This window comes from Tupaia chinensis, unplaced genomic scaffold, assembly GCF_000334495.1.
Source record: "Tupaia chinensis unplaced genomic scaffold, TupChi_1.0 Scaffold145652_1, whole genome shotgun sequence".
Taxonomy (NCBI): Eukaryota; Metazoa; Chordata; class Mammalia; order Scandentia; family Tupaiidae; genus Tupaia; species Tupaia belangeri.
The window spans coordinates 1,766,580-1,779,044 of record NW_006205509.1 but is presented as its reverse complement, the minus strand read 5'-3'; the positions used below and the strand labels follow the sequence as shown (position 1 = coordinate 1,779,044).

Here is a 12,465-nt window from a genome sequence, read left to right as displayed (position 1 = left end):
ATCCCATTTTAGTATAAATGAAAAATTTTAAGTCTAAATCAAAACTTAAGGTCCCAGCCCCAAACACTCTCAAATTTTGTACATTAGAATGTATATCAATATATGAAAAGGGGGACCAGCAGTTGGCGTAATGGCTATGTCGCTGAACTCCCATGTAGCCGACTGCAGTTTGAGTCTTGGACCTGGTGGCTTAAACTCAAACCAAGCGCATGTGCATGTGTGCCCAAGATCCCAAGAGGAGAATGGAGAAGGGACTGCGGCGTGGCTATCCCCCCTGGGGGGTGATTTCTTGCTGTTTGTCTCTGTCTTTCTGGTGAGTGCACGTGCCTGTAGTAAAAACCTCTCCAAAAAAATAAATAAATAAATAAATAAATCGCAAGGCATAAGAGAGGACTTCAAAACGTTCATGGAAAGGGCTGGCCTTATGGCCTAATGGTTAAGGGAGCCAGATCCTACACAGTTCCAATATTAGGCCAGGTGGTTTGAAAACATGCAAGGTGTAGGTGTGTACGTATCCAAAATCCCAACAGAATGAAGAAATGGAAAAGGGTTTACAGTGTGACCATGTTCCAATGAGGGAGTGATTTATTTCTGTCTCTGGTAAGTGAATGCATGTAGTTTGAACAATTAAAAACAAACAAAAAAAGGTTCATGGAAAAAAGGAATTAAAAGAGTTTATTGTAGCACAAGAAATTTCGAAATCCACATACAATGTGCACTTTTTGTGAACTTTTTGAAGACCCTTAGTATACACAAGTAACTAAGACTCAAACGTAAAGCTGAAATAATTCTTTATTTAGAGTAATTCCATTCATATAGTTAAGAATCCTATTACAAAAAAAAAAAAAGAATCCTATTACAAGGTAACATAGTAGTTAAGGCACTGGACTCCCACATGGCCAGTAATGGTTCAAATAACAAACCTGGCAGCTTGCTTTTTCACTTTCCCTTTCTCTCTCTCTAGTCAAGTTAAAATAATGATAATAATTTTAAAAATTAAATTAAATAAATAATTCTTTGGGACCAGCAGGTGGCACAGTGGTTAAGGCGTTGGATTCCCACATGGCCAACCACGGCTCGAGTCCTGGACCTAGCTGCTTGCTTTCTCACCTTCCCTTTCTCTGTCTCCCTCTGATCAAATTTTAAAAATAAACAAAAAATAGAATTAAATAAATAATTTCTTAAATGATCCTATTACATAGAACATCTCTCTCAAAATAACACTACTTTGGGAACCAGCAGTTAACGTAATGGCTATGTTGCTGGACTCCCACGTAGTCGACTGCGGTTCACGTCCCGGACCCGGTGGCTTAAAACTCACGCCTGGCACATGTGTGTGCATGCCCAAGATCCCGAGAGGAGAATGGAGAAGGGACTGCGGCGTGACCATCCCCCCCTGGGGGTGATTTCTCGCTTTCTGTCTCCATATCTCTCTCTGTCTGGCGAGTGCACGCGTCCTAAAGCGAAAAAACCTCTCCAAAAAAAATAAATAACACTGCTTTGTTGACTCAGAGGAGTTTTAGAGCTTAGAGCCATGACTTTGGTGTGTTCAATTCCATAGTTCTCTTGGCCTGACTTACCTGGTCTACTGTGGAGCCAATCGAACGAGTTTTCTTTATCGGTCCAGGGGGACCGTCAATGAACTGTCGACTATTAGAGCGCTAGAAAGGAGGAAAAGACCAGTAACTTTAGGGCCAAGTAGACAGAAGACACAATTACTCCATCAGATAATTTGGATGTACGTCCTAGGGACCAGGACCATGGTAAGTAACAACACACTCTCTCACATTTCCCATTTCCAAATGAAGAATACATTTTATCAACTCAAAAATGCCCTCGGTGGCCTAGAAAACATGAGCAAGATTTGGAGAAATTCAGATGACAGCACCAGAAAAAGTAGAGCTGTAATCCTATCTAAAGACATGAAGTCTTTGGAAATACATTAAGTACCCTAAACAAACACACAGATTGATCTCTATATATCCCATTATACACATAAATTTCAACTAAAGCTTGCATTAAAGCACAAAAGTACTGCATTAAAATTCATGACAACCCAAAACAACTTGAGCATATCCTTTCCCACTGTATGAATGAACTGAGACGCAGCTCAGACAAAGTAAAACAGGACAGGAGCCTATCGTTAGATTCTACCTCAAAGGCTACCGATACCACTCCCACTGTATGAATTCATCTGTAGTATGTGTTGAACAACGGCAAGAACAATATGTCAGGAATGCAGAATCATGGCAAAATTTCCAAAGAAAACTCTTCTTGTAAAAAAACCTGAACAACAACAACAACAAAAAAAACAGAACAAACAATACATACCCTCTTTTCTCTTTTCTTTAGTTTGAAAGTCTTCACCAAAGAAGAATCCCAGTCCTGTTGACAATTACATTATATTAATTTCTTTCTTTGGTTAGGCCTCTCTTAAGTCCCATGCAGATAAATTTACAACAAACTTTAAAGGCTTCTTGAATCAGACTACCTAACTTACAATTTTCGGGAAGAGAGGGCAGAAAAGGTCTTGAGTGTTGTAGCTATAGAGCTGTAGTAAGTTAACATGCTTTCTTTCAAAAATTGAAGCTATTATAATAGAATCAGGAATCAATACCAGAGAGGCAAGAAAAGGTTAAAGAATCAACTTCTGTTTTGATTATTTCTGGTGCCTGGTCCTTTATTTCTGATTATTTCTGTAATTAGTTTTAGAATTTACAGAATGTTAGGCACTACACTGATTGGGTTAGATGCGACTCTTGACTTAAGGGATTGATATTGTCTAATCAAATGTTCTATACAATCCTGCCACTTAAAAAGTTCCAGTTTAGGTTTTATAACTCTCAATAATGCTCCTCCTTAGGGTCCTAAGAAAAAAGTTTGCCACTAAATTATATCTTTTACTGTAGTCTGGTTTTAAATCATTAATTTTAGTCATTTGAATTCATTTTAGTAGCTACCTGTGATTTCTTTTTTGTGTGTGTGAGAGATTCTTCCTATAGGGCACATGTGCTTGCCAGAGAGATGGAGAGACAGAGAGACAGAAACTGAGAAACCACCCCCCCCCACCCAGGGGTGATGGCCACGCTGCAATCCCTTCTCCTCTATTCTTCTCTCTGGATTTTGGACACGCACACACACATGCCCGATGTGAGTTTCAAGGCACTGGGTCTAGGACTCGAACTGTAGTCGGCCAAGTGGGAGTCTAGTGCCTTAACCACTATGCCACCTGCTGGCCCTGCTACCTGTGATTTTCTTACTCCGTATTATCCCTGTAAACATAGTATCTAGAAATAGCTGCAAATATCAAGTAACTTAACTAAATAAATTTAACTTCCCTGGGGTCATCAGGCGGCACAGTGGTTAAGGGCACTGAGTCCAGTCCCCCACATGGCTGGCTGCGTGTTTGAGTCTCGGGCCTGGGTGGCATGCTTTCTTGCTTTCTCTTTCTCTGTCCCTCTCTGGTCAAATTAAAATAAAGAAAGTTGTTTGATTCAACTTCTGTTAAAATTGCTATCATTATTGAAGGTCTAGTTCCAAAATCAGCTGATAATATGTTTTAATTTTATTATATATCCCAGACCTATTCTGTGTATCATTCTTTATTTCAAAAAGGTGACATTTGTATCTACAAAATAGCTGTTTTTCACTAGTTGAACACTGAATTTGGAAAGAAAACTTCTAGCCACATAAGAAGTAATTATCAGAACCAGCAGATAGTATAGCAGTTAAGTTGTTGGACTGTCAACTAAAGTTTGAGTCCCAGACTTGGTAGCTTAAAAATCATACAGGGAACATGTACATGCCTGCCCAAGAACCCAGGAGGACAGTGAAGGAGTTGCTTGCAGCATGGCCATCTCCCTTAGGAAGTGATTTCTCACTTTTCCTCTCAGTTTCCTCCCTCACCCTACCCCAAGAGCCCAGGGCAAAAAACTCCAAAAACAACAAAAAAGAACTATCATTTAAATAGCCAGAAAAACAACAGATTCAATTTCTACACCAGAAAACCAACCACCAATAACTTCTTGATTTATTGTTTTGCTTGCTAGCTTTCAGACAGCAATAGAATAAATATATGAATCAAGAACTACCAATCTGGGCTGGCAGGTGGTGGTGGTTCAGGGCACTGGATTCCCACATGGTTGACCATGGTTCAGGTCCCAGACCTGGCAGCTTGCTTTCTCGCTTTCCCTTTCTCTCTCTCTGTCTAGTCAAATTTTTAAAATAATAACAACAATGGAACTGAATAAATAAATAATTCTTTTAAAAAAAGGAGGGGGGCCCGGCAGTTGTGTAATGGCTATGTTGCTTGACTCCCATGTAGTCGACAGCGGTTTGAGTCCCGCACTCAGTTGCTTAAATTCACATCGGGCACATGTGTGTGCATGCCCAAGATCCCGAGAGGAGAATGGAGGAGAAGGGATTGCGGAGTGGCCATCCCCCCTGGGGGGTGATTTCTCGCTTTTTGTCTCTCGGTCTCTGTCTTTCTGGCGAGCAAATGTGCCCTATAGCAAAAATCTCTCCAAAAAAAAGAGAACTAACTACCAATCTCCTGAACAGAAGGTAGAAATATCAGGAGATGACCTTTTACATCACCTAAGTTAAGAGAAGGGTGCTGCCCATAGAAGCAGGGTAACAAGAGTTCAGACATGTTAACTGTTATTGAAAAAAAGCATCATGGCATGCCTAGAAATTCTCATCAACAGTATTTAGACTTTAGTCTCAGAACTTTGGTTTCCTTAATTTTGAAGTACACCTAGGTTTTCTTCAAAACTGACCTAATTCAGAAATAAGGCACAAGTATATTCACCCCAAAAGCAGCAAATAAACACTGCCTAGATTCAGTCTTCCTAAATTTGTAATTGTTTTGCTGGGGTTTTAATAAGTCAAGATATAATCAATTAGTACACGAGGCTTATAGAGATATGTTAAGAAAATTCAACCTCGGGAACCAGCAGTTAGCGTAATGGCTATGTCGCTGGACTCCCACGTAGTCGACCGCGGTTCACGTCCCGGACCCGGTGGCTTAAAACTCACGCCGGGCGCGTGTGCGTGCGTGCCCAAGATCCCGAGAGGAGAATGGAGAAGGGATTGTGGCGTGACCATCCCCCCCTGGGAGGTGATTTCTCACTTTCTGTCTCTATGTCTCTCTCTGTCTGTCTGGCGAGCGCACGTGCCCTATAGTAAAAAACCTCTCCAAGAAAAAAAAAAAAAGAAAACTCAACCTCATTCTAAATCCTGAGTTCTATATTCTCGCTTCCAGTAACTACATAAATATAGAAGATTATCTCTGCAGCTCGTGTGGATTTATATTTTAAATTGCTAGCTGAGAATCTGTAACACATCAACTAATAAAACAGTAATAAAGGATGTCCAGAATAGAAGACAGGAGAGATATTCCCTGAAGGAGTAGGGGGTAAGAAAAGTAAATAATTCTCAGACATCAAAAGTTTATTACCAGTGATTCATCAGTCTTGTCAAAGCTGATATCTGATAAAATGGAACCAGATTCATCAATGGTTGACAGTCTAGATGAGTGAACAATATAGCATTAAACACAGAAGACTGTGAAACATAAAAACCACCAACAATGAGAACAATTTCCACTAATCAGGTAACATCAGAAATTTCATAGCAGTATCTTCTCTATGGAGACAACTACAAGCTCAAACCCCAGCTGTAGTAGGCTACTTTCTAGGGTTTTCATGGAGCAATTTGTGTATACCAATATGGGGCAATACAGTTCTTTTTCAGGCAAGGCCTTATAGCACAACTGAAAGTCAGTCAGGGTGTTATTCCCTGCTGAGGTTATACTACGGGCTACTAAAAATTCACAAGGCAGAAGAATGAAGTCTAATTTGATGCCAATTGTGGCTGCTTTCTAAAGTGAAATTATTACTCAGCATTGGAACTTAAGAAATTAAGCCTGTACATCTCCTTAGTTATAAAGATTCCCTATAAAACACCAAGTAACAAAACAAATAGCTCTAAGAGTGCTGACCTTTCCTTACTTCCTGTATTGGGGGTGTTAAATTCAAAGCCTGGTTGGGGCTATTTTAAACAGTAATGCAGTGGAACTAAAATTATTGTCTGGTCTTGGCTCACAGAATCTTCCTAAGCCAGAAGAGCTACAAGAGCTCTCTGGAGAGTAAACACTGACAATATTGCTGAACTGCCACTTTCACCTTGGAAATGTGCAGAATTAAGTTATTGATGTGCAATCTAGCACTAACATCAAAATTTTACCCATGGTGAAACAACATCCTAAGGAAAGATACAAAATAATAATAAAATAGGGAGGTCCCTGTGCCTTCATTTCCTTTGAGGGTAGGGTAAACCTCAAAATCTCTTTCCACTTTATTCAGCACACACTCCAGAAACAGTATATTTAGTAGGAGTTCAGATACCAAGAACTTCTGACATCTGTGTTGCTTGTGATCAGATAACAACAGATGCAGTTCCCCCACCTTTTGTTCCCAGCATTGGCGTTGGATGGCTGGCCTCTGTTGAGAAAAGCCAGGGCTGATTTTTGCTCCTCACTTAGTTGAATGCTGCCAGATGTGTCACACATGAGCATCTCTCGAATCAGCTGAATCTGTCGTTCCTACAGACCAAAGCAGAGTAAAACATCGTAAGTAGCCAGGGGAGAAAGCTTCACCTCAAATTTATGGGATAGGCAGACCAGAAGACATTAAAATACAGTATTATGCAAATAGGCCTTCAGGAAGGTTGCTACACCAATAGCATATTAATTCACATCAAGCCCAGATTGTGTCTCTGATTTCTGTCTGGTAAAATGAACTCCATTTAGAATAGTGGGGCTTCTGTTACAAGACTTTTGGATCAAAATGCTAATCCAAGAGAAGAGGAATGCATAAGGAGAGTCCTAAAATAGACTCTACAAGGCAAAAACACTTTAGTGTCATTTTATCAGGACAATTATTGGCTTCTTCTACGGATCAAGGCAGCCACCCACCTTTCTAAATGGTGGAGCAAAATGCATTAAAATGGATACAAAGTTGTAATGCACTGGAACCAGACAATTTGAGCTTACTGAGGCATCTAACACTATACCAAGATGGATTAGTCCCTTCTAGTAAAGACTTTCCTTTGCATCATGAGTCTCCCTGGCACATTGAAATGATAGTGTTCTGCGTCAGTCATGTTGCTTAACTGGTTGGCTACATCTAGCCCTGTGCTCTGAATTAGGGAGTGGTAATGAAGCAACAAGTACACTGTCTTGCTTGTATCAATGACAAAGTGCAAGCTACTCATATAAGGATGAAGACATTCTGAGTAGCACTTATAATACATAAGGGATGACCAATACCTTGTGACAGATCAAGTACACTGGGATTTCCTTGCCTTTCCGTCTAATTCTAATTTCTTAACTTATTTGAAATTTATTAATTAGTTTCAAGTCTAAAGGAGAAAAAAGTGAATTTCAAGCTGCGAAGAACAGGATTCTTAGCAATTTGAGCTCCAATCATTGCCAAAGGACAGGTCGCTTTCAGTTCTTCAATGGGAGGAATTAAAGAGGTGTATCTGACAAGTGGAAATGTTATCAGATGATGCTTTCCCTCCCCCACCACTGTACTAGCACAGAAAACAATACACACCAGCTTTTCACAGTCAGCCTCTGCTCGCTGTCTCCGTTTGATCTCTACATCCACCTGATTACGTGCATGCTTCAGCTTAACATCCAGAGCACTGCGCTCAGTCTCCACTTTCATCAAAAGATCTTTGCATTTCCCCAGCTCCTGCTCTGTTTTCTGCCACTTTTTACGGAAGTCCTCAAAATCTTTCGCCAACTGGATGAATGCTGAGGAAAAGGAGAAACTTTAATAATTCAAGCACCAAACAGTATAACTGCTCTAATAAATGAGGCCTATGGTTAGCTTTACTCCAAATACATAATTAAGGGACCAGCTGAAGTATGGGCAAATCCAGCTGAAAATAACCAGGAGCAGATCCTGGCTACGTTTGTTACTCTAGATGAGAGCATTGTAGGAACTAATTCCTGTTGTAGTCAGCCACTTACTTTTGGCATAGCTAGTGGCATCTGCTATGGAATATGTACCTCATTAGTCACCTGGCTCCAGATGTAACACTAACACTGAAAGCTCCTGAACAGGAGGCAATCAAAGAGGGATACCTTTGGGGCAGCTGTCACGCACCAGGACAGTTACAGCTATAAAACAAAAACAGCCTCCTTTACAGTCACGCATTGCTGCGCCAAAGAGACGTTAAACAGCAAATTCAAATGTAACTGCTGTAATATGCTCCAGTAGGTGTAAATTAATATTATAGATGTCTAGGCCTGTATTTCCATTCAGCTATATAATTATACAAATATTGATTTGAAAGTAAAAAGCCAATTTGCCTTTGCTGTTTAACACCACCCTGAAGGGTGTGTAAACATTCCACAGGAAGAGAAGACCATACTTGCTTTTGGAAAGTCACTAGTACCAGAGTGTGGACACTCATTAAACAGCTGCAAAGAGATCGCTTCCAAAGACAGTACTACAAACACAGAAAATCCTACTCCTTTTTTAAGAGAGATTTTTGTGGGACCAGCACTTGGTGTACCGTAATGGTATATGTCACTGGACTTCCATGTAGTTGACCACAGTTCAAGTCCTGGAACCAGTGGCTTAGACTCATGCCAGGTGCATGTGCATGCATGCCTAAGATCCCAAGAGGAGAACATTGGAGAAGGGATTGTGGTGTGGCCATCCCCCAGCAGGGTGATTTCTTGCTTTCTGTTTCTCTGTCTCTCACCGTCTTTCTGGCAAGTGCACACACCCTATGGCAAAGACCTCTCAAGAAAAAAAAAAAAAAAAGAGAGCGAGAGAGGAAAATCCTTCACAATTTGGTGACAATAAAGTTGTCCATAAGTTCTGCCAAAACAAAAGAGAGAGAGAGTGATTTTTGCTATAGGGCTCATGCACCCCCCAGAGAGACTGAGACACAGTGACATAAAGCAAGAAATCACCCCCGCAGGGGGGGCAGCCATGCCGAAATCCCGTCTCCTTTCAGGATTTTGGGCAGGCCCACACATATCTGCATGAGTTTTAAGCCACCAGGCCCAGGATTCGAACCACGGTCAACCATGTGGGAGTCCGGTGACATAACCATTATACCATCTGTTTTACCATGGCATTTACTTTTTTTTAATTTTTAAATATTTATTCATTCATTTATTTTAATTTGACCAGAAAGAGACACAGAGAAAGAAAGAAGGAAAGTGAGAAAGCAAGCCACCAAGTCTGGGACTGGAACCACGGCTGGCCACATAGGAGTGTCTAGCGCCTTAACCATCACGCCACCTGCAGGTCCCATAGCATTTACTCTTATCACCTACTAGTGGCAAAGACTGTTCTACAATGTATTTGTAAAAGAACCTTACACTTTCCTAGTTAACCCCAATCTAACTCTAAGCATCACTCCACCAGCATCCTAGAGGAAATTTATAAGGTGTGCATCTGCTCCTGCTGAGCCCAGTTTACAGTTGAAACTACACCAATTCATTCAAAGATAGCAGCTCCTTACATAGCAAGGGCACATTTCGTACTTGAATTTAACCTAAGAGTACAGAAAACATATAGTGTCCTTTTTTTTTTTTTTTGAAGAGATTTTTGCCATAGGGCACGTGCATTCGCCAGACAGAATCAGAGAGACAGAAAGCGAGAAATCACCCCCCAGGGGGGATGGCCACACTGCAATCCCTTCTCCTCCATTTTCCTCTTGGGATCTTGGGCATGTGCCCGGAGTGAGTTTTAAGCCACCAGGTCCAGGACGTGAACCGCGGTCGACTACGTGGGAGTCCAGCGACATAGCCATGACGCTAACTGCTGATCCCAATATAGTGTCCTCTTTAAGCAAACATTTTCTTATTTACAAATAAGGATAACAATTCTCTCTAGAAAAACCAAGTCATTAGGAACTTTTTAAACAAAAAACAAATTTTAACAAAACAAGATATTATAACCTAGTTATCTTAGGCAATGCAAATAGCAAGGACCAAAAATAAATTATTATATTTCATATAAACAACATGATGCTTTAGCCAACAGTCTGGAGCACATAACTGTTATCAGTTTTTGTTTTTGTTTTTTTTTTTTTAAATTTAAATAAAATCCTTTTGTAAATTGACTTTTTTTTTTTCCCACTTAGAGAGATTTTTGCCGTAGGGTTCATGTACTCACCAGACAGAGACAGACAGAGACAGAAAGCGAGAAATCACCACCCAGGGGGGATGGCCATACCACAATCCCTTCTCCTCCATTCTCCTCTCAGGATCTTGGGCACGTACAGACAAGCACCCAGCATGAGTTTTAAGTGGCCAGGTCCAGAACTCGAACCGCGGTCAACTATGTGGGAGTCCAGCGACATAACCTTTACACCATCTGCTGGCCCCTGTAAAGTGAACTTATTACAACATTATAGATTCACCAAAAAATATTTTTTTAAAAAGCTGGCTACTGGACTGTGTTCACTCCAGCAAGTCATCAAGCAGTACTTATGATTTGTGTACTTCTAGGATGCATATACTATTTCAACTCCAAAAAAACAATGAACAAGGGACCAACAGTTAGCGTAATGGCTATGTCGCTGGACTCCCATGTAGTCGACAGCGGTTTGTGTCCCAGACCTGGTGGCTTAAACTCACACTGGGTGCATGTGTTTGCGTGCCCAAGATCCCAAGAGGAGAACGGAGGAGAAGGAATTACGGCGTTGCCATCCCCACCCAGGGGGGTGATTTCTCGCTTTCTGTCTCTCTCTGTCTTTCTGGTGAGTGCACGTGCCCTATAGCAAAAACCTCTCCCCCCCAAAAAAATAAATAAAATAATGAACAAGAAACACACATTCAACAACATAGTCTAAAAACTTTATAGCTCCACACTGTGGTCAATTACACAGTATTCTAAATATAATGTTGCAGACACACTCAAATACTTACTGAATAATTTTCAGAATGAAAAGAATACCATCTAACTTAATTCTACTGGTCTGTTCTTTAGGATACTCCTTGATAAGGGTTATTAAATTTGGGATCTAATTCCTACCTATTATTAATTGGTATACACAATGGCTCTAACCGAATTAAAGGTAGAATTCAAACCAAAGCAATGTCAGTTCATTCAAAGAGTTCTTATTTTGGAACCAGTAGATGGCATAATGGTTATGTCATTGGACTCCCACATAGTCGGTCTGGACCCGGCTGCTTAAAACTCAAACCAGGCACATGCACCTGAGAGCCCAAAATCCCAAGAGGAGAATGGAGGGGAAGGGAACACAGAGTGGCCATCTTCCCCGCACCGTCACCCCGGGGATGATTTCTCACTTTCTGCCTCTCTGGTGAGTGCACTATAACAAAAATCCCTCTAAAAGAAAAAGAAAAAAAAAAAAAATCTGGAACTGGCAGGTAGCATGGTGGTTAAGGGAGCTGGACTCCCACATGTTCAACATGATTCAAGTCCTGGACCTGGCAGTTTGCTTTCTCATTTTTCTCATTTTCTTTCTCTCTCTCTCATTCTATCCCTCTCTAGTCAAATTTTAAATAAATAAATAAAGTTAAATAAAATATTTTTAAATAGTTATTTTAATTGTACAAATTGCTGAATTACATGTTCAGCTTACTTTAAGTTAGATCCAAACCAGTACATTTACACACCTCATTAAAACTTTCATGTAGAATTCTGCTATCAACAAGTTTGTTAGGATTCACCCAAAAGGTAGTTTGGATCACAGACTAGGAAAATTTTTGATGTTGGAGATCAGTAACATGGTATTTTTTGGTCAGTTTATGAATCATAATTTGGTTTGGTGGTGGCCCCTATCCTGTCATATACACAGCTAAAGATTTATTAAATTCAAACTACCTCCTTTAAAAAAATTATGTATATACTAAACTATAAAATATATCTATCAAAAAGAAGGAAAAGAAAAATGTCATTAAACAAATTAAGGATAATCTCTGATTCATTAAATAATAATAAAATTCTGATTCATAGTTCAATAAACAGATTTAAGTGGTTCCAGAAATTCAACTTTTTATTCCAGTTCATTCTCCTCTCTACACACTCTAAATGGAATGCCCTACATACTCTTTATGAAACCATTTTTCAAGCCCCATCTGCTCTATGAATCCTTTTCTAATCAGTTTGCTCCACATTGTTTCTAGACTTCCCAAAAGCATGTGATTTGATACTTGTACTATCTTCTGTTTCATAAGAAAAAGCCCTGTCTTGGGACCAGCAGATGGTGTAATGATTACATCACTGGATTCCCACAAGGCCAGTGCAGTTCAAGTCCTGGAGCTGGAGGCCTGAAATTCATGTGGGGCATGTATGTGCCCAAAATCCCGAGAGAAGAATGGAAGAGAAAGGACTGTGGAGTGGCCATCCTCCTTGGGGGGTGATTTTTCACTTCCTGTCTCTGTTGTCTCTGTTCCTCTCTCTC

General features: G+C 40.3%; 1 protein-coding gene across 3 annotated transcripts in view; it reads right to left on the bottom strand.

The window, feature by feature from the left end:
• Positions 1 to 12,465, bottom strand: part of RACGAP1 (Rac GTPase activating protein 1) — a 46,548-nt gene that overhangs the window by 14,081 nt on the left and 20,002 nt on the right. For all 3 annotated transcript variants that reach the window (XM_006168181.3, XM_006168182.3, XM_027768153.1), the window contains exons 3-7: positions 7,620 to 7,822; positions 6,468 to 6,604; positions 5,459 to 5,528; positions 2,332 to 2,385; positions 1,581 to 1,661 (exon numbers count right to left, since the gene is read on the bottom strand). In XM_006168181.3, coding sequence (XP_006168243.1) covers positions 1,581 to 1,661; positions 2,332 to 2,385; positions 5,459 to 5,528; positions 6,468 to 6,604; positions 7,620 to 7,822 — 545 coding nt within the window. The remainder of the gene's footprint in view (positions 1 to 1,580; positions 1,662 to 2,331; positions 2,386 to 5,458; positions 5,529 to 6,467; positions 6,605 to 7,619; positions 7,823 to 12,465) is intronic.